Source organism: Sciurus carolinensis, chromosome 3 (assembly GCF_902686445.1).
Source record: "Sciurus carolinensis chromosome 3, mSciCar1.2, whole genome shotgun sequence".
NCBI classification, from domain to species: Eukaryota; Metazoa; Chordata; class Mammalia; order Rodentia; family Sciuridae; genus Sciurus; species Sciurus carolinensis.
In genome coordinates this window covers 43,819,864-43,846,682 of record NC_062215.1, presented here as the reverse complement: position 1 = coordinate 43,846,682, position 26,819 = coordinate 43,819,864, and the positions used below count along the sequence as shown (strand labels likewise).

General features: G+C 42.3%; 1 protein-coding gene across 2 annotated transcripts in view; it reads right to left on the bottom strand.

Moving 5' to 3' along the window:
* Nucleotides 1-255: 255 nt before the first annotated feature.
* Nucleotides 256-26,819, bottom strand: part of Pigl (phosphatidylinositol glycan anchor biosynthesis class L) — a 95,232-nt gene continuing 68,668 nt past the window's right edge. Inside the window, exons 4-8 of one of the 2 annotated variants that reach the window (XR_007107625.1) lie at nt 12,582-12,649; nt 9,557-9,588; nt 7,734-7,867; nt 4,146-4,317; nt 1,866-1,965 (exon numbers count right to left, since the gene is read on the bottom strand). Coding sequence is in view for 1 of the 2 variants with exons in the window: in XM_047543256.1 (XP_047399212.1) it covers nt 1,867-1,965; nt 7,734-7,867; nt 9,557-9,588; nt 12,582-12,649 (333 nt within the window). In the remaining variant the exon portion in view is untranslated. Of the gene's footprint in view, nt 1,966-4,145; nt 4,318-7,733; nt 7,868-9,556; nt 9,589-12,581; nt 12,650-26,819 lie in introns of both variants that reach the window. The other variant, XM_047543256.1, reaches the window with a different exon arrangement.

The following is a 26,819-nucleotide window of genomic DNA, read 5'->3' as shown; positions in this document are numbered from 1 at the left end:
ATTAATCACTGGATTTTTCCAGTATTGCTATTATAAGTAATAGTATGATGATCTTTCTGTGTTAATTTTTACTTTCTAAGTATTTTCTTAGGTCAGAGAGTATGTGTAACTCAAAAGTTTTTAATACATACTGCGAATTGCTGTCTGGAAAGACTAGTTCAGTGACTGTCTTCCTAGTAGCAAGGTAGAGGTCACCCAGTGCCACCACATTCCAGAGTAGTTTGCTTTTCTTTTTTAGTCGTCAGTGGACCTTTATTTTTATTTATTTATATGCAGTGCTGAGAATCGAACCCAGGGCCTCACACATGCTAGGCAAGTACTCTACCACAGCTACAACCCCAGCCGGCAGTAGTAGCTTGCTTTTGGTCATACTTTTATATGAAAGATTTTAGGAGATACTGACAAATTTTGAATGGACAAATCACATACCAGATTTGTATTTTCAATTCCATCTGCAGGGCTAATAGCTCTGTCAGTCTCATGTGGCCTTAGGATGCCTACAAAACAATGGTGACACTGAGTAAAGTGGTCCAAGTTGGGTGGAAAGTCTAAATAAGTAGATCTCCAACCTGTTGCTATGGAGAAAGCAATTCAGTGTTTTATGTGGCAGGTAGGGGAATACTCACTGGGCAGGCAATGCATACCAAGGTCTACTTGATTCTTTCTCAGAAAAACAGCAGCTAATCTTTCCTGGCACTGTGAGGGATAGTCTTTGTTATGTACCCTAATGTATAGTTCTCTTTTCTGAAGTTAGACCATTATTCTTCCCCATTCTGCAGATAAGAGAATTGAGGTAGAGAATCTGGTGTCTTGTCATAGGTGTGTTGCTTGTCATTCTGGTTTCAAACCCACAGCCATGTGCCTTTCTATTCACCATTAAGCTTCCCTGCCTCAGGTACTTTTCTGGACCATAAGCTGGACTTAGCTTCTATGCCAGTCCTCTCAGAAAGTTTTATTTGCAGGACAATTCAAAGACATCAGGTTCTTACTTTTTTTTTTTTTTAAGTTCCAGACTTATCTTCCTATTTTCTATTTCTCCCGAAAGACTGAGCTGAGATATTCAGTTATAAGCTGTCTGAGAGTCTGGCTCATGCAGTCAGTTCTGCATACAACAGAGCCCACCACTGTGAAGGGTACTTGCGTGCACCAATCAACTGTCACGTTAAATAGGGTGATTTCCCTAGTTCTGACAAATAGGTAAATAGGTCACAAAAAATGTAGGAAATTATGGTTGAACTAATTCAATACAAATTGTTACATTTGTGTGTTGTGTATTTTTCTTTTGGTACTGGGGATTGAACCCAAGGGTACAGTGAGCTACATCCTCAGTCCTTTTTTATTTTATATTTTGAGATAGGGTCTTGCTAAGTTGCCAAGGCTGACCTTGAATTTGGGAGGATCTTCCTGCCTCAGCCTCCTGAGTTGCTGGAATTACAGGTATGCGCCATGAACCTGGTTAATATATTTCTTATATCAACCAAAAACTGAATAAGGCAGCCTACTTCAGAAGCAATGTAAAAATCCTACCTGTGAAGCATTTTTAGATCATTTTGCATTCATTTATAGCAACTTGTCCAGGCTGTGTGATAGGTGTTTCACATATACTTTGTCATTATGCAAATTATTTTTCACAAGAATTTGAATTATCCTTGGGTTGGTTTGTTTTTGGTTCTTCAGGGTTTTTTCTGCCCCCAGAGGAAGAAGTCAAAGTTTGGGTGGCCCGCTGGCCTACATGGCCACCTTTTGCAGAGATGCTTAGCTGGGAGCTCCTTTGGCTCAGGAAGATAAGCCATCTCCAGGTAGGCCCCTTGTCTTCCTGGTCTACTTCTCTCCTTTGTTCCTTAGATCTGAAAACTCTTCAAAGCCTTAGAGGAAGTGCAGTGAGTTGATTCTCATGTACCTGGAGAAGAGAATATAGAGGCGGCGGAACCAGAGGAGTTGGCTTCCATGGCAGTACATGGCTCTCTAGAAGAATCAAAGAGGACCAGTTATGGACATTTGCTCTGGAGTTATTTCTGTTACTTTCAGAGTTGGTCTCATCTGAAATCCTTCCTCCCACTAATATGCTCTGTGCTATAGCATTATTTGGTTTCTTTCTGTAGCCCATAAACCTATCTGGATTGATCTTCCTCTTTCATCTCCTACTTACTCCCCTGTGATTATAGCAGATGATGCTAAGGGTAGCTAGAGCACTTACTACTGGCACAACAGTCTACAAGCATCATCTCAATGTGAATAACCTTATGGACTATGTACTATTTTTATTTCCTTTCTTCCCCCAGTAAATAGATGAGGACACTTATTAATCTCAAATGGTGTAAGTAGCAGAGTTGAGATTGAAACCCAGAGCTATCTGATGGATTCTGGAGCTTCACTTTGCTCCCCTACCTTACCTATACAACACAAACTGAGGTGTTTTATGGGAAGCAATCTAGAATGCTATGTCCAGACCTCTCTGGATTAGGTAAACTGGAAGGCATAAGCATTATTAGAAAAAGAAAAAAAGGAGCATTCACAGGTGTGGGTTGGCCTTCCCACGTAATGAGGGAAATGTATATTTTCTTTTTATTTGGACCCAGTATTGTTGTTTTTAAACAGATCATGGCAACTGATTTAACTATGTAGGATATATATAAAAAGTTGCTATTGTTCTCTAAGTACCATAATTTTAAGTTAATATTATTGCAAACCTCTATATAAAGCTTAATGTAAGTATTTCTTGTCAGAACATATGTGGTTTTAGAGCTGTAAACATACTTGTGGTAATCAAGATTTGGATGTAAAGGGAATCAGGATGGAACTATCCCTATACAATCTATTTAGAGAAAATGTTACATAGTATTTTTCCATAGCAAACAGGACTAAAAATTGTAAGTGAAATTTACTATCAGAAACAAAAAGGAGAGAAGCGCACAACTGTAATCCCACTGGCTCAGGAGGCTGAGGGAGGAGGATTGTGAGTTTGAAGCCAGCCTCAGCAAAAGCGAGGCACTAAGCAATTCGGTGAGACTTTGTCTCTAAATAAAATACAGAACAGGGCTGGGGATGTGGCTCAGTGATCGAGTGCCCCTGAATTCAATCCACAGTATCCCACCCCCCAAAAAAAAGAAACAAGAAGGACACGTGAACTCAAAGAATAATGTTAACATTTTAAAGACCATAATAAAAATGAAATGTTTATAAAAACACTGGTAGAAAGGATGACCTTTGTAGTCTAAACCACACTTGATCTGTCAACTTGAAAGAGTCTACATTACAAGGGTTTCCCACATCAGAGTGCACAAGTGCCTAAATCTTTCAATGACTTTTAGCATTCCTTCAATAAGATGGGCACTTAAATAAATCATTCATTGTCAATTTGGTTTTTTACCAACTGTATTTTTAAAATTATTTTTTTGCTCAAAATTCCCCCCCCCCAAAAAAAAAAACTCAAAATTGGGTATAGTTTTGTGTTTCTGCTTTTGGGGCATTTTCACTACATATCCTTCAAAATAATGATTTTACTGGCTTACTATTTCATTCACTTGCTGAATATTAGTGCCTATTTTAGCTACTATAAATTATACTAATGAGGGCTGGGGTTGTAGTTCAGCGGTAGAGTGCTTGCCTAGCAAATGTGAGGCACTGGGTATGATCCTCAGCCCCACATAAAAATGAATAAATAAAATAAAGCCATTGTGTCCATTTATAACTAAAAATTTTTTTTAAATTATACTAATGAACATCCTTGCATATGAGTTCCTGGACACATCTTTGTTCATTTCCTTAGTATAAAATTCTAAAAGTAAAAAATTATTAGATGAGAGTCTGTATAAATAGTACAATTAATTATATTTTAAAAGAAAAAAATTAAATTCACTTTAAATTCTACCACCTGGAAGTAATCACTGTTAGCTTAGGCAATTATCTTTTCCACATTGCTATAAATAAGTTCAAATAAGTCACTGATTCTTTTCCTTTCCTCACCTTCCTTTCTCCCTTCCTTTTTCCCTTCCACCCTTTCTTTCTCCCTTTCTCCTTCCCCCCTCTCTTTTTCTTTCCTTCACTGGGGATTGAAGTCAGGTGTTCTACCTCTCAGCTAAACCCCCAGCCCTTTTTATTTTTTAAATTTTGAGACAGGGTCTCAGTAAGTTCCTAAGGCTGACCTCAAACTTGAGATCCTCCTGCCCTCGGGGTCTTCAAGTTGCTGGGATTACAGGCATGTGACACTGTGCCTGGCTTTTATTTTCTTATTCTCAAAATAATTTGGCTGTTCTTATATGGTCAAGATGAGACAAATTCATGCTTCATGGTCCATACTGTAGTCATGATAGAAAACTATAAAAGAGGATACAAAAAAGGCACAAATGGGTCGAAAATAAAACCAACAGCACCATGAACCTACAAACTATAAAGAAGAATGAGTGGTTGAGGTGGAGGGCTCACTTACTGAAGGCCCAGGAAGACTGGGGGCATTGTGGGCTGTACTAGACTGGGGACCCAAATTTGAAGCTTGGACTCAGGGCCAGGGGCTCCCCAGTGTATGGAGGAAAATATGATGCCCATTGCAGCCACCAGCTACACCAGCTGCAAGTTGAATGCCTGGAGAGCAGCACTGAACCTTGTTACCTGCTGACTGGAAGTGGCATTAGAGGACCTGATTCTTGCCTTCCAGCAACTGCAAACTCCCTGGACAGGGAAGGGAACACAGAAGGAGTGGAGGATAAAAATCCCCAAATTCAATAACCTATAGTATTGTCCCCCTGATATGCAAAGCAGACTTCTGGAAGACATGAAGCAATCTAATGCAAAGACAAAAATCCTAACAAAATCAGCAATCAGACCATGAATATATTCTATGAAAATAGTTTCATAGAACAGTTTGTACAAGACTAAAAGAATTAGTTTAGGATGTTCAAAGAGCTAAATAAAATAAGAAAGAACAGGAAATTATGAGATAGAAATAAACATAAGTACAACAATAGGTGGACAGGAAATAAAAAATAAGAAATTTTGGAAAACAATCTGAAATAGGAAAAATTTAAAGGAACAATTGAGAAACAAAGTGGGCTGGGGTGTAGCTCAGTGACAGAGTATTTCCCTAACCTGCGGGAGGCCCTGCGTTCCATCCCCAGTACTGCAAAAAAACAAAACCAAAACCAAAAAAACCCGAAGCAAAAATTGACAAAGACAAATGGACAAATCTGGATTCAGGATGGAAGATCTTCACATACCTGTACCAGAAAGTAATAAACTGAAAAGTAAAAAAATTAGTATGGATATAAAAGTTTTGACTCACAGAAATATTAGGCTTCATCTACTAGTTATATCTAGCGCCCTGAACGCAACAAATAGAAAATGCATGTCCTTTCTCAGGTACACATGTTAACATTTTAAAAAACCGACCATAAACTAGTCACTAAGAAAATTTCAATTAACTTTTATGAATCAGTATCACAAACCACACTTATTAATCACAAAAACAGTTACATAATAAAATCAACAACAAAAACAAAGGAATATTCTCATTATTTGTGGCCATTCTATAAAGTCACTAGAACAATGAATTAATGAATACTGGACCACTGCTCCTTGGGAATACAGGGTCATATTCCTGTAACCCTCTGGTCACATTTTCATTAACACATCAATACATAACAGTGTTTTATGTGTTCCTGTTTAAAGAGAACTTATTTAATATATATTTTGCTGATTGATTCACACTGAACTCATGGTCAACAGAACTCATTCCTGTGAATGACACTTATCTAATACATGTATTTTTTCCATAAGGCCCATTATAGCCTCTTTTGCTTAAGGACACTAGACAGCTTCAGCATACTTCAGACATGTAATAAAACTGAGCCACATCCCCAGCCCTTAGAGACAAGGTTTGGCTAAGTTGCCCAGCTGGCCTTGAAGTTGTGATCCTCCTGTCTCAGCCTCCTGAGTTGCTGGGATTATAGGTGCACACCACTGCTCCTGGCTACCTCAGTCATTTTAAACAACAAAGTCACCAAAAAGAATAAAATAAGAAAATGTGGCATTAAATACATCACAAAAAGATACTTTTTCTGTAGTGTGAGACCTGAAACAAGGTAGTTTTGTCTCAATCTTCCTGGAAACATGCATGTGTGGCTCAAAATTTTCACTGCTTTTTAAATGACTATGTCAGTACCCACAAAAGCAAAAAGTAAGAAATAAAAATTATCTACAGTCCCACCACTCAGAAGTAATAATGGTTAACATGTTGGGCTACATGCTTCTATTATATAATGGGCTCACACTCTTATTGATTTTGGAGTTACAAATGAATTTTTGCAAGTAGGCAAAAATGAAACTGCAAATAATAAAGATTGAGAAACACATCTGTAAACTCTAACATACATCCCTGAAACCTCATGGATTGAAAAGAAACTCACAATGGAAACTATAAAGGAATAAATTAAAGGAAATTAATAGTATAAAGTGTAGTTTTTTTTAAAGATTGAAAATAAAAAGAAGGCTAACCTTTCAAGTTTAGGAGATTTTAAAAAATAACAATAAAACATGAAGAGAGGACAGATATAATAATGAACAAAAATTAATGAACTATCAAAGCAACAAGAGGATTAATATTTCTGCTCAACACACATTCTTAGCATCTAGCAAAGTGCCTCTTAGTAGGAATAAATGCTTACTGTGGAAAATTTAGAAAATAAGGCTAAGAAAAAAAATATAATTATCTTGAATTTCTAAAAAACAAAAACAGCACTCAGTTTTCTCTCATTGCTACTTTTGTCTCTAAGGTAGACTTAAGTCTTCTATAGATTGCACGTAGAGACAAATTGGAGCTAGTCTCATCTTCCCATCTCTAATGGTTCTGACAGTCACCTGCCCCACTGACAGCTAAGTTTTCACCTGTAAGTTTGGCTCTTCCTTAGCTGGCAGATGGGCTTTTGGCAGTTTGTTCCAGTGGCTCTTTACAGAGGATCCTGGCAGGCCTGAATTCCTTTTAGACTCAAGTTAGGAGTACTGCTCTATATATAATAGTGGAAAACTGGTAAATCTGAAATGTTTAATGATCAGGAATTCATGATATATTTTATGGCATATCCATACAACTAAGATAGGCACTCATTACAATTGGAACACTTAGTGACATAGGAGAAAATGTTCATAATATTTTGTTAAAGAAAGTAGATTTTAAACAGTAGGCAAAGTGTGATCTCATTATATAATAGAAGCATGTAGCCCACCATGTTAATGATGATTACTTCTTTTTTTTTATTGTAAGCAAATGGGATACATGTTGTTTCTCTGTTTGTACATGGAGTAAGGCATACCATTTGTGTAATAATAAATTTACATAGGGTAATGTTGTTTGATTCATTCTGTTATTTTTTCCCTTCCCCCCACCCCTCCCACCCCTCTTTTCCCTCTATACAGTCCTTCCTGACTCCGTTCTTGCCCCCCTCGGTAACCTTAACTCTAACTGATGATTACTTCTGAGAGATGTGATTGGGGATAATTTTTATTTCTTAGTTGTATTTCTTGATTTTCTACAAGGAGTATATGTCACTTAGGTTCTTTGTTATTTTATTATAATCAGGAAAAAAGTTCAAAGTCATCGAAAATCTGTGCCTGCCAAGGTCTAGCTGGCTTAGTCCTAACACTTGGGGAGATACTGAGCCCCTGTGGAAGGACTAAGGGAATTGCCTCTGCAGAGCAGAGCCCAGATCTAACTGAGGTGTCCACGAATTTGCAATCCTCACCTTGGCCTGTGCCACTTCTTCGCTGGTGAGCACGAAGAGGACATCCTGAGTATTCAGCAGAGACCACAGCAGGTCCAGGAGGGAGAGATATTTACGCAGCACATTCACAGACTGAAGTGTGAGCACAGAACACCCTGGTGGGGAGGGGATGGGGACAAGTAAAGAGCCTTATTGCTCCCAGTCAGATTTCCCCCGAACAATCCTACCACCTGTGTGGCTTAGGGCAGGGCTAGAGTTGCCAGGTGTCTTCACAGCACCAAAGCTACTCTTTGCCATTTATTCTTGCAGAGAGGAAGAGTAAAAGGGCCACAGGAGACCTGGCAGGCCACTCTCTCCCTCACTCAGTGCTTTAGAATGAGAAGAGGTGGGCTGCTAGAGGTCAGGATCTGGCTACCTTGAGGTCAAGGGAAAAAGGAATTTCTGTACTTAGGGGACCTAGAGACCTGTTTCTAACTCTTATTGTTCAAGAACTGACCCAGAACTGACTGCTCAAGAAAGCCCCTTAACTGCTTTGAATCTCAGTCTTCCTCTCTCCCTCCCTCCCTTCCCAGCCTGCCCTTGATCTGGTCTCAAGTGATTTTCCAGCCTTAGGCTCTCAAGTAACTGGTACTATGGTGCCATTGAACCTGGTTTGCTTTTTTTTTTGTGGGTACTGGGAATTGAACCCAGGAGTGCTCTATCACTGAGCTCCATGCCAGCTCTTTTTATTTTGTTTTGAAACCTAAGTTGCTGAGGCTGGCCTTGAACTTGTGATCCTCTTGCCTTAGGCCTCCTGAGCTCCTGGGATTACAGGCATGCACGACCACGCCCAGCCTCATTGATTCAATCTTCATATTCCTCTGTGAGGCAGGACAGACCAGAAACTGGCTCAGAGGTTAAAGCAGGAGTGTCATGCAGAAATGATCAAATAGGGTCAAATACCTTCCTGTGGGTTAGGAAGAGTTTCTATTTCAAGCAGTTTAGTCCATCAGGCACATGTTAGGCACTTATATCTTGGTTTATTAATTGGTGGCTGTAATGTGAGTTTGGATAGACAGACTGCAGAATACCAGAAGTGGAAAAGACATACCCTATGAGAAAACTAGACAGGTGTGGGGACAAGCATGGTCTTTCTGCATATCCAGAATCAACCCTGCTGACAGAGCACTTGCCAACGGATACAACCTGACAGATTTGAAAGTGTGCCTCTGCTCGGCTGAGGGCAGCCTCTGTGTACAATCATCTCTCCACTTGAGGGAAATTTATTCTAGGACCCCTGCAGATACCAAAATCCATGATGCTCAAGTCTCTCATAGAAAATGACAGAGTAGCTGGGCATGGTGGCATACAACTGTAATCGCAGTGACTTGGGAGGCTGAGGCAGGAGGATCACAAGTTCAAAGCCAGTCTCAGCAACTCAGCAAAGCCCTAAGCAACTTAGTGAGACCCTGTCTCAAAATAAAAAATAAAAAGGGCTGGGGATGTGGTTCAGTGGCTAAATGCCCCGAGGTTCAATTCCTGCTACCAAAAAAAAAAAAAAAAAAAAAAAAGAAGGATATGACAAAGTATTTACATAAAATCTGTTTACTTTAAAACATCTCACTTTATAATACCTAATACAGTATAAATGCTATGTAAATAGTTGTTATACTGTATTGTTTATGTATTCAGTACAGACACCATCTCTTCAACCCCAAGTAATTTTGATATGTGGTTGTTGAATACATGGATATGGAACTTGAAGAATTTGCGTATATAGAGGGCTGACCGTATTTGCAAATTCCCTCTGTAAGTCTCTTGGAGGGATAGCTTCTAGAGGCTTCTGCAATAGGGACAGGTCTTACCTTTAGGGAACTTCCCTTCTGAGTGCAGGGCCCTGGAAGAGGGAAGGGCAAGGGTGAGAGAGGTGAGAATTGCCTACTCCTTTGTGCTAACGTGAGGGGACTTCTGAGGGAGGCTGGCAGGGCCCATGGTTCCCTCACATAGGTTCCCAGGTGGTTTCTTTTGCATAAATCATCAGATTTCTGGGATTCCATACCTCTGGCTACAGTTGAAGGGACCAGAGTGGATGCTTCACCCAAGGACAACTAATCCAGAAGCAGGTCTATGGCTTATGAAACAACCCTGTCAAGCTTTGCTTGTTTTTGTCAAGCTTTGCCTGAGATGAAGGTGACTACCTTGGATTCTTCAAAATTTTTCTTTGTAACTGTGACCTGAGTATAGTAGGAGAATATTTTAAAGTAAAGGAGAGTATTTTAAATATTTAAAATATTCATTGACATTTCTTTTTTTTATATGTTTTAGTTATAGATGGACACAATACCTTTATTTTATTTATTTATTTATATGTGGTGCTGAGGATTGAACCCAGTGCCTCATACATGCTAGGCTAACACTCTAACACTGAGCCACAACTCCAGCCCCTCACTGATATTTCTTTCCTGATATTTCCTTTCTCTTTTCTGACCTCCCTTACCCTCAATACCACCCCCACCTTCTGACAGTGAAGGCCATTCTGTTCCCACTGCTTTGACAGGAGAGATGAGATGAACCAACAGCAGTAATTTCTGAACTGCTTTAATGTTTTGTTGTTTTGAAAGCTGGGGGCAGAGGAAGGAGTGGGTAACATTCTGACTCAACACACAGACACACTTATTCCTATGTGACTTGGGAGCAGGGGCTAAAGTAGAAAAATTGAGAGACAGTTGAAAAGTCTGGAACTGACTCCCTGGCACAACCCTGAGCAGTAGAAAAACCTGAAAAAGGTTCCTGGGATTCTGAGAGGAAGATGATTTGCCCTGCATTCTGGACAGAGCCCTGGAATATCCAAGGGAAGGTGTGAGACTGAAGTGCCCACAACGTGCAAACTACGCTTGCAGCTCTTATAGCCATAGAATACTCTTACTGCAGGGCTGAAGAGGAAGCCCTGGGTATAGGGACAACAAGGGGTCTCAGATGGGAGGAAAGCCAGAAAGAGACTGAGAGGTAGCCAGAAAGGTTAGAGAGAAAGGAAGACCAGCCAGTACAAGGCAAGTCAAAGTGGCATTTTGATGAGAGCCAAATGCCACAGAAAGGCCATGACAGGTGAGCCTAAAATGGATCTGGTGAATTTAGCAGGCAGGAGGTGTCTATGGAGAAAACAGTTTTAAAAGATGGTTGGTGTGTCCACAAATTGTTTTATATGAAGCTCAGTGACCTCCATTAGTGCAGGGAGAGGACCAGAAATGTTGAGAACCTGCATGCTCCAGCCACTTTAGGAAAATGGTCCCGGGCAGTTCTGTCAGCAGAAAGTTGTCCTCTGGGTTCTCTGTCTAGAATGAAGCCTTTCCTGCTTTCCCCACTTCAGTGGTGACTGTACCAGGGTTAAAACCAGTCAAGTCAACCTCAAGTGCCCTGGCAACCCTGACTGCTAAGGTACTCCTGATTTGTTTGCCGGAGACCTAATCTGATCTTTTCTCTGGTACAATGTATATACTTGGTGAAAAGTCACAAGGCTGAGTGTGCAACTGGAGTGAGGTAGAGACATTATTCCAATTCTCCAAGCGGCTTGCATGCATACTAGTCTTGGAAGCCCAAGGTCTCAGGGTAACCACGTGTTGAGAAAAACCACTCCTGGACTGCCTCTATGTATCTTAAAAAAAAATTGCATCTCTGGCTTTATGTAGGGAATGTGTCTTTCCTGAATTTGAATGGATCTAATGCAATGAACAATACATCTTTATGGCTGTGGCCTCTGGCTGGGCCAGGAAGTGAACAGTCTTTATAGGAGGGAGAGCAGTCTGATCTTTCCTCTTTCTTTAGAATCTCTTGATTCCAAGAGATCAGGGAGAGCAGTCTGAAAGAGTATCTGGATAAAATTTCTGGCATCTTCCATTAAGTGATGTATGATTTAGGGAAAGGCTTAAAGGTCCTAATGTGGATTTGCTTTCACAGGTTTCTGCCAGAAGACAGAGTGGAGAACCAGGATTCCCGGATTCTGGTTCTGTCTCTGCCATTGTTGAGCCTTGTAGCACTGGGTTTACCCCTTCATTGCCTTGGTCAAGTGAAGCAGCTGGACGTAATGACTGTGAGGTCATTTCCAAGTTCAAATATTTCACTATTCCAGACTGAGAATGTTGAACATGCATAGAAGAAGGTTATAAAACAACTCTGATTTCCAGCTGTCCCTTTCCTTCCTCAGTATCTAAGACAAGACCACCACACTGCTGACCTGGGTCTTAGCAGAAGCACTTTACCAGGACAAGGAAACATGGTCTGTGTTTGTATGATCCTAAGTCACTTAATATCTCTGAGGTTCCATTTTAGTTTTACAGGCTAAACAAAGATAAATATCAGTAAAATAGGGTAGCTTTGAAGAACAAATGAGATTTAATATCATATATGGATATCCTCCTTTTACAAAGAAAGCCTGGAGATAATATACAAAAATCTATAACAAAAGACAAAAGAAGTGAGAGTAAGGGGAGGAAGAAGATGAAGCTGGGGGCATCTGACCCACAGGACTCATGATTTAAGGAAAGGCTTGAAGTCCTGTCCATGTGGTACAGAGGTTGCAAAATTGGCCCTGAAGTTTTCTTTGGTTGAAGTAAAGAGAGAAATAAAATCAATTACCCCATAGGTGGTATCCAGGGAATTTTTAAAAATTCACTTGTTTAGGAGGTGAGCATTCCTACTAAGACTTATTAGAGATTTCTCATAGAGAGAACATGGTGAGATGTAGTGAGCAACATAACAAGTGATGACTGTATAATTCAATAGTATATTTCCCAGAATTCAGATAACCAGGGGTAAAAGTGCTTCAGCAACTGTGATCCCTAAGCAAATGGACAAACCTTGTCCTACCCACCTCCATCACCCAGTGAATCATACCTCACGGCTGTGTACAGAGCAATGTGATTGCTGTGACCACTGACTCCCCCTGCATCAAAAGTCACCACCTGTAGAGACAGACAGGGTTTTCACTCAAGACTGTCAGAATGCTTCTTTTACTGCCTCAGCTTCCAAGTAGCTATTGCCATTCCCTTGGGAAGTAAAGGAGAGGGAAGAACCATGACATTTTTCAAATTCTGAAAATAGCCAAACTGTCTTCTGAGTATATCAATGGTGTGTAACTTCTGGTTTGGCTGATCATACCATACTATTTTTGTGAGTTTTACTGTTTACTTTGCTCCCGGCCAGTGCAGCAGAGTAGAATTCAGTCATGACAGAAACTTGGGTTTGGAATATCTTTGTTGCTTATCTGCTTAGCCATTTATTAGCATATTAGATTTTTCTGGGCTGGCTGTTGTATGACCTTTGTTCAGGTAGATGTTGTCTGATTTATTTGAACTCTTTTCCTTGTGCTATACAGCAGGTACAAAAGTTTCAGGAAGGCCAATGTCCACCATGCTCTGGGGTTGGGTTGATGAGAAAAGCTTATCTATTCATATACTATCTCTGTTTCCATTTTCAGAGATATGTCAACATCTGTTTATTATTTACAAGTTCAGTCTAGGTTCCCACATTTCAAGTTAGCACAGATGGATTAAAAAAAAAAACAAAGGATATTTTTATAATGATAATCCAAAGAGTAATCTGAATGATAAAAGAAATATAGAAAACAGGACTAAGACACAGAATGGTTGGTTAGGAGGTGATGGAAAGAGGCAGGTTCTTCACAAGGAAAGGTGACCACAAATGGATGAGGGGACTTGGAACAGGAATTAGAATAGGTTGGGAAGGGATTCACTGTTCGTCTTTTTTTTTTTAGAACTGAATTAAATCTAGGGGTGCTTTACCAGACCTTTTAAAAATTTTTTATTTGGAGACAGGGTCTTGCTAATTGCCCAGGCTTGACCTTGAATTTGTAATCCTCCTGCTTCAGCTTCCTAAATTGCTGGGATTATAAGAGGCATGTCATTGCACCTGGAGGTCTTTCTATTTTAATTATAGGTCTTTCTATTTTAATTATAAAACATGTTGATTGGCTGTCCTGAGATTCAGGATCCATTCTTTGAGAACATCATGAAGAGTCAGTATCAATTCAGGTGAATACAGAGTAATCTCAAGAGGGTCTCCTAATACCAGAGAGAAGGGTTCTGCCATGGGAACAACCCTCTTCATTAAAACTGTAAAGTTCTCTGATAGAGCCCCTCTCTCCTTCTCTTTGTCTCAGGCCCTTATTGCAAAGTGTCCCTGGAATCAAGTACTCTACATAGGAAGGGTTTACCTGGGGTGGGGCAATCAAAAATGAACATTACTATTAGAAGTATGTACTTCCATCTCTCCCAAATGCCAGCCTAACCCCTGAATTGTCACTGTAAAATCTTAACCTTTTAGTGTAAAGCTCAGATCCCAGTTAAAGGACAAGTTATCTTTAGAATGGTTATCGGTTTCTGACGACTTAGTGTGAATGAGTGCTCTGGAGTAAGATTTCTTGCTATACTGAATAATTATCCCTCAAATATGTCCCCTGGAGCCTTATCAATATTAACTCATGTGGCAAAAGGGACTTTGCAATGTGATTAAGTTAAGGATTCTGCAATGGGGAGGTGACCCTAGATTTGTTGGTGGGCCCAAATAGAGTATCAATGGTCCTTATAAGAAGGACATAGGAGGATCGAAGTCAGAGGAGAAGGTCATGTGATAAGAGAAGCAGAAATTGGCACGATTTGCTATGGAGGACGAGATCGTAAGCTAACACCTTAATTTTAGCTCAGTGAAACTGACTTTGGGAATTCTGATCTCCAGAATGGTAAAAAATAAAAACAAAACAACACCAAAAAATATTACTGTTGTTCTAAAGCCACTAAATTTGTGTTTATATGTTCAATGGACACGGGAAGCTTATATATCTTGGAGGGATGGTTTGGAAAATGGCTATATTGTTTACATGTTGGTCTAAGATTGGTTATCTTCCTGCCCACACCAAAGAATTTGACACCCTCCACTGCATCCTTACCCTAAAGTTAGGAGGAACTGAACCCGGTGCCTTGCTCATGCTGGGCACATGCTCCACCACTGAGCTACGCACCCAGTACAATGCCCATTTCTATTCACTTCTAAGGTACAACCTTCCTCTTCAACAATCTATGGCTCTAAATACTCCTTCACTTGATCTATTTCTGAAGTCATATGTATGAATATAAAGGCATATTTGTTGCAATTTGTCCATTTTGCAATCTGATTGTCCCACCTGGGCTTAATCCTTTTAAACTGCAGGTCCACCCATCTTACAAACAACTCCTGGCCTTTTGAAGACTCTGCCAGTAGGAAAGATAACTAATGTGTTATTTTTAGCAGAACTTTCTCCCATTTATTATCCCATTTGGTTTCCAAAATGATCCTATGAGATTGGAACTGCCTTAAAAAAAAATCTATTAAAACAAAAAGGTTAAATTGCCAGTTCTGATCCTGATTTTTCCATGCAACCCAACCAGGGGAGACTCAAGTCTAGTTATCTCTGACACTGGTTACGCATGGTGCCTTGGGCAAGTCACAGACTATATTAACAGAAGTTATTTCATCGTGGGATATCTTGGTTTCCTCATGTATGAAATAGGGAAAGTAACACCTGCCCTGCTTACCTTGATGGGTTGAGGTGAAGATGAAATATAGCCACGTGAAAGTCTTTAAAAAATGTATAGCAATCAGTGTTAGAGGCCTTGCCTCTAAGTCTGTCACCATCAGATAGAACTAGATCATTATCAAAAGGAATGCTGGGGGGCTGTGGTTGTAGCTCAGTGGTAGAGTGCTTGCCTGGCATGTGTGAGGTACTGGGTGTCAGGGACCAAGAAGTTCTCATTCTGAGAACATTCTGACCTTTACAATAAGCAGCAGCGCCCCTCCCCCCCCCTTCCTGGCTGATAATTCTGACAGTATGGCGCCTATGGCGCCCATGGCTTCTCTTCTGGGACTACACTTTCCCGCCGGCGCGAACTTCACCTTCCCGCCAGCGCGAATTTGCACCCTATCAGGAACCCAGCAGAAGAATACAACCAACCAGGCTGCACCTCGTCATACCCCTCATTCCCGCAGCATAAATACCCGTGAGAACAATAAAAATTTGCAGCTTGATCAGAATTCCTGTCTTGCTGTCTCTCCCTGCGTCTCTTGTCCCTTCATTCCTTCTCTCTTAGGTTTGCCGTCCGCGTTGATGTCCCGCGGGTCGGGACAGTTGGCGCCCAACGTGGGGCTCGAGCCTTTGTTTGAGAAGTGAACGCTGCCCTCTGGGGAAGACTTGGCCAAGCGGGATTCGGGATCGCCTCGGTAGACGCGACCGGGAGTCAGATCCAGGAGGAGAGTGAGGCCAGCGCAAGGTGAGTGACGCACCATGGGACAAGCAGTTTCGTCACATGATTTGTTTCTGACAGGTCTCGAGGAGGCCCTCAAGACTCGGGGAGCGCGTGTTAAGAAAAAGGATTTAAGATCATTCTTTTCATACATAGAGGATTTGTGTCCTTGGTTTCCCCTCGAGGGGTCAATTGATGGTAAAAGGTGGCTCAGAGTAGGAGACTGCCTCAAAGATTATTATGAGACTTTTGGTCCTCAAAAGGTGCCTGTCACTGCCTTTTCTTATTGGAATTTAATTAATGAGATTCTTAAAAGCTCACCCTTTGACAGTGGTACTTTAAAACTTGTAAAGATTGGGGAGCAGGCAATGCAATCCACCTCTCGCCCCCCATCGGCATGCCCTTCGGTTAGTATTCATATGCCCCCTACTCAACCTTCTCAGGACCCTGGGACCCTCCCAGACCCCGGGAACCTCCCAGACCCCACCTTACCAAAAAAGTCCCCTAAAAGTCCCCCTAAGATTTATCCGGTTTTAAATCCCTATGATGACGTGACCCCAGAGGAGGAGGCTACCCTGGAGGGGGCAGCGGCTCAACACCATTCTCCAGACCTGCCACCTCTTAAAAATCCACTTCCCACTTATACACCCCCTGCCTTTCGTGCTCCGGCCCTTCAGGGACCTACTGCCCCCCCAGACATTTTTTCCCCACTTCCCTTGCCTAATCTAACCCCTTTACGCATAGGCGTAAACAAATCCAACATAGGCGGGAACAAATCCAACTTTTAAAAGAACTAAAAGCCCTTGATGCCGAGCTTCGCTCACTGGCCTTGGGCACGGAGTTAACACAAACTGGCCCAAGACCCCTCAATACTCGTAAGGTGAAGCCACGTGGTCAGCCTGTTCTTGCCTTTCCAGTCACTCGCAGTCAAGCAGATCAGCCCGCACAAACTGAAGCAGAGAATTTAAAAGGAAGTCAGGAAGAGGAATCAGGGGAGGAACAAGAGGTAGAACCAGAGAGGGAACAAGAGGAGGACCAGGAATCAGGGGATGAGGAGGAGCCCACCTCTGGACAGAGTGGAGCCCTTGGTTCTTATAAAAGGCTGAGCCTCCGCTTTCTTGAAAGACTTAAAAAGGCTTGTACACAGTATGGCCCCACTGCACCTTATACACTGGCCTTGCTAGAGAACCATAGTACACAGTGGCTCACCCCTAATGATTGGAAATTTTTGGCCCGAGCCACCCTCAGTGCGGGTGACTTCCTGTTGTGGAACGCAGACTTTAGGGAATACTGTCGGGAAACTGCCCCAAAAAAAAAAAATTCAACCAAGGCTTCCTCTAAATCCTGGACCTATGTTAAACTAGTGGGTAATGCGCCATTTGATACTAACCCTAAACAGGCACGCTTTCCTACTGGGCTCCTAGCACAGGTTCAAACTGCTGGTTTGCATGCTTGGAGACAGCTCCCTCAAAAGGGCTCGGCCACCACCTCCTTAGCAAAAATTCGTCAGGGTCCTGACAAGCCTTACAGTGACTTTGTTGCTCGGCTTAATCTAACTGCGGAGCGCTTACTTGGACCAAGTGAAAACGAGAGCTCCTTTGTAAAATATCTTGCCTTTGAAAATGCCAACCCAATATGTCAAGATGTTCTTCGGCCCCACAAAGATAAAGGGGACCTTTCTGACTTCATTAGGCTGTGTGCCGGGGTAGGAACAGCCCATGCCATGGGTCTCGCCATTGGTGCCGCCTTCACCAAGGCCCTTCACCACCCTGGCCCACGTACTTGCTTTACTTGCAAACAACCTGGCCATTTTGCGCGAGACTGCCCAACAGGGAGACTGGGTCAAGGACCCATATCTCCTCAAACAAGGACTAAACCACCTCCGCTCACCCTTTGCCCTAAATGTGGTAAAGGTCGCCACTGGGCCAAGGAGTGTAGATCCAAGACCAATGCCCTTGGACAGCCTATTCCCTCTAACTTCTCGGGAAACTCCTCTCGGGGCCAGCCCCTGGCCCCGACCACCCCCAGAGCAAACCCAGGGGCAATAAGGTTTGTTCCCTCTCAGACTCCCAACCCAATCCAGGCTCCCTGTCCTTCTCCACAATCACCTCCCTCCAACGTGCTACCCCAGGCAGCGCAGGATTGGACCTCTGTGCCTCCACCGATACAATATTAGACTCTATGCAAGGACCTCAAATAATACCCACTGGGGTTGTAGGCCCCCCTCCACCTCATATGTGTGCTCTTATTCTTGGGAGAGCTCCTACCACCTTACAAGGTGTTCAGGTCTTCCCTGGCATCATTGATGATGATTACACTGGAGAAATTAAAATACTGGCCACAGCTGTTAACGGAGTAGCTGCCATCCCTGCAGGAACAAAAATTGCACAATTAATACTCCTTCCCCTCAATTCAGGAAATTCACCAGGAAACACAGCCTCTTTAGGTTCCTCTGATGTGTATTGGGTCCAACCTATCTCCCACAAAAGACCCACTCTTACCTTATTTATTGAAGGAAAGAAATTCCAAGGGATCCTAGATACTGGTGCGGACGCCACAGTTATTTCTCAAAAATATTGGCCATCAGAATGGCCCCTCACCTCATCACTAACTGACCTTAAAGGAATAGGGCAGTCAAGAAACCCCTTAGTTAGCTCCAGGGTGCTTAATTGGACTGACACAAAAGATAACACAGGGAATAAAGGAACCGTTACCCCCTTCGTTGTTCCTGATCTCCCTGTCAACCTTTGGGGACGAGACATTCTAAGCCAAATGAAAGTTATTCTTGCTAGTCCCGACTCTTTAGTCACTCATCAAATGCTTCGTATGGGCTTTATCCCTGGTACAGGCCTTGGGAGGCTAGAACAAGGACAGGTTGAGCCTGTACAGCCCATACAAAAAACAGACAAATTTGGACTTGGGTATGTGGATTTTTAGTGTCGGTCCCTGACCCTCCTGTACCCCATGCAGACAAAATTATTTGGGAAACTCAAACTCCTGTGTGGGTGGATCAGTGGCCCCTTACCCAAGAAAAATTAGAGGCTGCCTCCATGTTAGTACAGGAACAGTTGACAGCCGGCCATGTGGAACCCTCAACCTCACCCTGGAATACTCCTATTTTTGATATTAAGAAGAAATCAGGCAAATGGTGCCTTTTACAGGATTTGCGCGCTATCAATAAGGTTATGCGCCCGATGGGGGCATTACAGCCAGGCATCCCTACACCGGTAGCTATTCCTAGGGACTATTATAAAATGGTCATCGACTTAAAAGATTGCTTTTTTACTATTCCTTTACATCCTGATGACAGACCCTATTTTGCTTTCAGCCTCCCCCGCATCAATTTTCAGGGCCCTATGCAAAGATTTCAATGGAAGGTCCTTCCCCAGGGTATGGCTAACAGCCCTAGTCTTTGCCAAAAATATGTTGCTCAAGCAGTAGACCCTGTGAGAGAGCGGTGGCCACAAGTTTATATATTACATTATATGGGTGATTTGTTAATTGCTGCACCTAATACCTATGATCTTAACAATTGTTATTTGGATCTCTATAAAGCCCTTACTGCCTTGGGACTTCAGATAGCCCCTGATAAGGTTCAAACACAGGACCCCTACACCTACTTGGGCCTCAAACTTCAAACTAATCAAATTCAAATCCCTAATATACAATTGTGTGTGGACCATCTCCACACTCTTAACGATTTCCAAAAACTACTAGGGGATATCCAATGGCTAAGACCATATTTAAAACTACCCACCTATGTGCTTTTGCCTCTTAATGATATTTTAAGGGGAGATTCTGACCCTTCTTCTCCTCGAGAGCTTACTCCCGAGGCTCGGCAAGCATTAATTCAAGTCACAGAAGCCATCGCTCAACAATTTGTTACACAAATATCTTATAACCTTCCTTTGGTTTTGGTTATATTACACACCCCTCATACACCCACGGGACTATTCTGGCAGCGGGATCCACATTTTAAAAATAAGGGTTGCCCCTTGCTCTGGGTTCATTTGCCCGCCACATCCTCTAAAGTTATTGCTGTCTATCCTGCTCAGGTAGCTTCTATCATTATTAAAGGTCGCTTGCTTTCTCGACAACATTTTGGCAAAGACCCTGATAACATTCTGATTCCATACACTAAGGATCAAACCCAATTTTTGCTACAGACGAGGGATGAATGGGGTATTGCTCTATCAGGCTTTTTGGGAATAATCGATAACCACCTTCCCAATGACCCCCTTTTGCATTTTGCTCAGTTACATCCATTTATTTTTCCTCGGGTTACTCGGAAGGCTCCTATTCCACAAGCCCTTACTGTTTTTACAGATGGCTCCAGCAATGGCCGTGCAGCCTTTGTTGTTGATAATCAGCCTACCACCTTTGACACTGCTTATCCATCAGCACAGCTTGTAGAATTGTTTGCTATAACACAAGTCTTTATGACATTTTTTGATAAACCTATTAATATTTATACAGACAGTGCTTACATTGCCCATTCTGTGCCCCTATTGGAAATTTCACCCGCCATTAAGGCTTCCTCCAACGCAGCCTTTTTGTTTAACCAGCTTCAACAACTAATTCAGGCCAGAAAACATCCATTTTTCTTAGGACACATTAGAGCACATTCTGATCTTCCCGGTCCCCTATCACGGGGTAATGCTCAGGCTGATGCAGCCACTCGGTCCCTTTTCCCAGTTCTTATTGGATCCATCCAAGAGGCCACAGATTTACACAAACTTCACCACTTAAATTCTCAGAGCCTTCGGTTACTCTGTAAAATTACCAGGCAACAAGCAAGGGAAATTGTAAAAGCGTGTCCTGCTTGCGTTGTCTCCCTTCCTATTCAACATCTGGGTGTTAACCCTCGAGGATTACTGCCCAATCAGATTTGGCAGATGGATGTTACTCACTTTCCTGAATTTGGGAAAACAAAGTACATACATGTTTCCATAGATACCTTTAGTGGCTTTATTTTTGCATCACCGCATTGCGGAGAAGCTACCAAGGATGTCATTTCTCATCTTGTCTCAGCCTTTTCCATAATGGGAAAGCCAGCACATATTAAGACAGATAATGGCCCTGCATATACCAGTACCAAGTTCAAACAGTTTTGTGCCACTCTTCAAATCTCTCATACTACTGGAATTCCATATAACCCTCAAGGTCAAGGCATTGTGGAACGTGCACACCTCACCTTAAAAACCTGGCTTACCCGCCTTAAGGCCTCTTCCCTTGCATTTACCACTCCCAGGGATCGCCTTAATCATGCATTATTTGCTCTTAACTTTCTTACCCTAGACAATGAAGGACATTCGACCGCAGACAGACATTGGCATCCCTCTTCTAATTCTGCTCGCCCATCTGTTATGTGGCGCGATCCTTTAACAAATAAATGGAAAGGCCCAGATCCCGTCCTCATTTGGGGACGAGGCTCAGCTTGTATTTTAGATCAAGAACAAGCAGCCCCAAGATGGTTACCAGAACGCCTGGTCAAACAGGTCAATGATTTACCACAACCCAGGGACGGAAACCTTCCCCCTGAGGATGAATCTTCCTCTCTTATAGATGCAGCTGACAATCTATGCGAAAAATCCCCTGAATGACAGACCCTGTTCTTGCACAACCTTTCACACTTCCTTCCATAGTTCTTGTTACTCCTCTGCTCAAACCTGTTCCTCAGGGGGTAAAATCTATTTTACTACCACCTTGTTAAGGTCCCATACAGGATCAACTGGAGGGGATTGGTCTAATACCCCTGGAAAATTAAGAGTTACATCATGTCCTGCAGACTTAGTAGGGCAAACAATTTGTTGGTCTACTATAGCCCCCCTACATGTATCTGATGGAGGAGGCCCCCAAGATTCTAATAGAGCCAAACAAGTCTATGAGAAAATTCAACGGATGTACGAGGAACTGCATCCTAGTCTCTTATATCACCCACTAGCATTACCTAAACACAGACCTTCTGAGATAGACCCTGCCACTTACGATATTCTTGAAGCCACTTATGCCTTGCTTAATCGGTCTAATTCTCCCTTGACTGCAGATTGTTGGCTTTGCTTGCAGTTAGGATATCCCGCTCCATTAGCTATTCCAATTGATTATAGAAATGACTCAGCTGCTACCCCTACTAGAAAAATTGCTGGAAATGTAACCTATCCTAATACACCATGGTCCAATTTAACCAGTAAAAATTGTCTACCGACTCCACCATTTTTGGTACAGCCATTCACATTTTCCAATACTACTTGCTTTTTCTCACCTGGCTATAATAATACCTGGGATTTAAATGTAGGGATTATGACATTTAGTGATTGCTCTGAGACATTCAAATTTTTACAGCCATTGTGCCCCCCTAATGGCACCGTATTTGTCTGTGGAGGTAATAAGGCTTTCACTCAACTGCCAGCCAACTGGACTGGACTATGTGTCTTAGCTGCCTTGCTCCCAGACGTAGATATTATTCCAGGAGATGAGCCTGTTCCTATACCAACAATTGATCACATTGCAGGACGAGCTAAACGTGCTGTCACCTTTATCCCTTTACTTGCAGGACTTGGAATAACTACAGCAGTGGCCTCAGGTACTGCTGGTCTGGGGGTCTCTCCTACTCAATATACAAAATTATCCAGACAATTGATTTCTGATGTACAGATACTCTCAAGTACCATACAAGATCTTCAAGATCAGGTGGATTCCTTAGCAGAAGTGGTCCTACAAAATAGGAGAGGTTTAGACCTTCTAACTGCCGAACAGGGAGGCATTTGTCTGGCTTTGCAGGAAAAATGCTGTTTCTATGCCAACAAGTCAGGAATTGTTAAGGACAAGATCAAACAGTTGCAGGAAGACTTAGAAAAACGCCGACAAGCACTGGCTGATAATCCACTATGGACTGGATTCAGTGGACTCCTTCCCTATCTCCTTCCCTTCCTAGGTCCCCTCCTTTGCTTGCTGCTTATTGTATCTATAGGTCCTTTGATATTCAACAAGATCATGGCTTTTCTTAAAGCTCAAATTGAGGCTATACAGGCGAAACCTATTCAGGTTCATTACCATCGACTGGAGATGATGGATCGTGATGGTGATCTTAAAAGACCATCACCCCTGTGAGCTGAACTGGACAGCCAATGACGGGTAAGATTCGTGAGAGCTCATACCAACCTAAGACAGGAAATGAGGGCCAGAGCCTCATTATCCAATGATGGGTAAGGATGTTGCTCTGCCACGGACAACCTAAGACAGGCGCAGTTCCCGAGGGATTGTCACTCCAGCCCTATACCTGTTCAGGCAAGCTGTGCCCCCGTCTCTCCACATAACCTCTATCACCCCCTTAAAATAATGGTCAATAATTTTATATAAGAAAGGGGGAAATGTCAGGGACCAAGAAGTTCTCATTCTGACCTTTACAATAAGCAGCAGCGCCCCTCCCCCAGCTCCTGGCTGATAATTCTGACAGTATGGCGCCTATGGCGCCCACAGCTTCTCTTCCGGGACTACACTTTCCCGCCGGCGCGAACTTCACCTTCCCGCCAGCGCGAATTTGCACCCTATCAGGAACCCAGCAGAAGAATACAACCAACCAGGCTGCACCTCGTCATACCCCTCATTCCCTCAGCATAAATACCCGTGAGAACAATAAAAATTTGCAGCTTGATCAGAATTCCTGTCTTGCTGTCTCTTCCTGCGTCTCTTGTCCCTTCATTCCTTCTCTCTTAGGTTTGCCGTCCGCATTGATGTCCCGCGGGTCGGGACAACTGGGTTCAATCCTCAGCACAACATAAAAATAAATTAATAAAAATAAAGATATTAAAAAAAGAAGGAATGCTAGGCTGGACATGGTGGTATATGCCTGTAATCCAAGTGACTTGGTGTGTGGGGGGTGCTAAAGAGGATGGCAAGCTAGAGACCAGTCTGGGCAACCCAGTGAGACCCTGACTCAAAATAAAAAATAAAAAGAGTATAGCTCAGTGGTAGAGTGCTTGCCTTGCATGTGTGAACCCCTGGGTTCAATAGTCAATGGGGAGCCAGATGTGGTAGCACACACCTATAATCCCAGCAGTTCAAGAGGCTGATGCAGGAAGAATATGAGTTCAAAGCCAGCCTCAGCACTTAGCAAGGCCCTAAGCAACTTAGCAAGACCATGTCTCTAAATAAAATATTAGAGACCCTGTCTCTAAAAAAAATTAATATAATTTTATTAGATAAAAAAGGGTTGGAGATGTGGCTCAGTGGTTAAGCGTCCCTGGGTTCAATCCCCAGTATCCCAAAAAAAGTCAATGGGGAGAGGATGATGGGTGTGGAGAGGATGAATACTGGAGAGCATTCAATTGGCTAGGGGATTTGGGGCCATGTGGAATTCAGCACAATTACTTTTATTTTTTGGTGCTGGAGATCAAACCCAAGACCTCATGCATGTTAAGCACATGCTCTACTACTGAGCTTTTCCTCCAGACCTCATTTACTTTTAAATTTTCTAAGGCATTTGTTTCTTCTTCATCCTATATCATTTTATATTCTCCCTCCTTCTTTCTTTTATTTTTAATTTTTTTAGTTGTAGATGGACACAATGCCTTTATTTTGTTTATTTTTATGTGGTGCTGAGGATCAGACCCAGTGCTTCACATGTGCTAGGCAAGCACTCTACCACTGAGCCACAACCCCAGTCCTCACTCTTCCTTTCTGTTGCAAGTAGGGCTGAGCTGATTGTATCCAGGTCCCTGAACTTTTGTAGATTTGTACATGACAATAATGGCATTTATAGTTCTTTACAGAACACCATCCAGAAATTTTGGATCAAAGGAAATCTTACTCAAACCCCCCAAATAAAAAAGACAACAGTGAGACATCTTAAGTTTTTTTCTTCCTCCTCCTTTTTTTTTTTTTTTTTTTTCCTTGTGGTGCTGGGAATTGAATTCAGGGCCTCATACATGCTAGGTGACCAGCACTCTACAGCTGAGTGAATACTCACAGCCCTAGGGCACTCTGGTTTCTAAGACACTGGTTCTTACCTGGGGATGCTTTTACTCATGGACATTTAGCAATGTCTGCAGACATTTTTATTGTGACAACTGAGGAGGGAATTTGCTACTGGTATCTAGTGGGTAGAGGCCAGGGATATACCCAAACATCTATAATGCACAGGGCAGTCCCCACAATAAAGAACTATCCAGTCCCAAATGTCAGTAATGCCATAGTTGAGACACCCTGCTCTAAGGGGCAGGGAGTAGGAAGATTTGGTTTGCTGATGTAATCCCAGTTCTCAACACAGTGAATATCCCATAGCAGACATTTAACAGATATGTATTGAATTAAGGGCTAAAGAAGAGGTTAGGGTCCAATATCTAGCCTGCCTGACACCTAGAAAGGACATGATGAACCTCCTGAACTGCTTTCTATGGAGGGTAGCTTTATACTTTCAAGAGCCCTATCCACAAAGAGTCACTCTTTGTGGTTCTCATGATATTCCTTAGTGAGTAGAGCAGATAGCTCGCAAGCATATGATAGCCATGGGGCCAGATGGAACCAATTCCTGCCATCACAACATGGAGATGGTTGCAGAGTAAGCTTTGCTTCAGACAAGGGTGTTTTTGATCTCATTCTGGCACGGTCCAGGTGATAGATTCTTCCTGTGGCCCAGCACTGTGCTCTCCACTTCTATGTTTCTTCTTTTTTTTTTTTTCCTTGATCTCAGTTTTAATAAATTTCACCTCCAGAAATTTTCACCTTTCTTTCTTTCTTTTTTTTTTATTGTAAACAAATGGGATACATGTTTCTATGTTTCTTTACTGGTGCTTCATGTCTATCACTGTGCAGTTAGTATGTCCAGTTTGAACAGGGCTCTGGGGGACTCCCAAGATTTATGCACTCAGCAAGGTACAGGACACTGCCCCTGAGAGACCTATTGCCTGCCTAGTACTAACCCCTTGGCCCTGGTCCTACAGGGACTGTGGGATTATGAGAAAGAGCACATAACTTTGACCCTGGGAGCTGAACACAAACTCATACTTAGCTCTACTACAGCTGGTTATGGCTACACTGGCTGTTTTAGGATGATCCTATACATCTACTGTGGCAATAAGTTGAGACCAAGAAAGCATTCTCAGCTTAAATTTTCTTATTAACAGCAGAGGGTATTGCAAATAATTTATTAATAAAGAGCTGTTTTAAAGTGCTTTCTTTGTTAATGCAATAAAATTAATTGAAGATTCTCTTGACAATAAAGGCCCTCTTACTGAATGAATGTGAACAGCTTAGTAGCTTAGCACACATTCAGGAAAGACCTCCAGGCAGTGACGGAGGAGTTCTATGAGGAGCTCTCTCTTGGGATTTGTGCCAGTTCTTGGAGATTTAAAGATCTCAGGTGTGGTCCTGGCCTTCATGGATCTTACAGTCTAGTTTGCAAGACATAGTCCTTACCTGAAAGGATAAACAGCAACACATGCCCTATGTGCAGTGCACACTGCAAATACTGTGAGAATCCCAAAGAGGGCTGAAGAAGTCAAGGAAGGCTTCTCGGAGAATGGGGTCTTGAAGTAGGCCTGGATCAGAAATTACTTTTCTGGGACTCAAATATAGGAAACTTAAAAAAAAAATGTATATTTTTCATTGTTGATGGACCTTTATTTTATTCATGTATTTATATGTGATGCTAAGAATCAAACCCAGTGCCTCACACATCTAGGTAAGTGCTCCACCAGTGAGCCACAACCCCAGCCCAGGAAACTTTTCTGAAAGCCAGAAAGGCATGCCAAGCTGTCTTGTGCCTTCAAGATCCTCCCACCCTCAAATACTCAAGACCCAGTTTAGCTGCAATACATTCTGAAAAAGAAACTTAGCC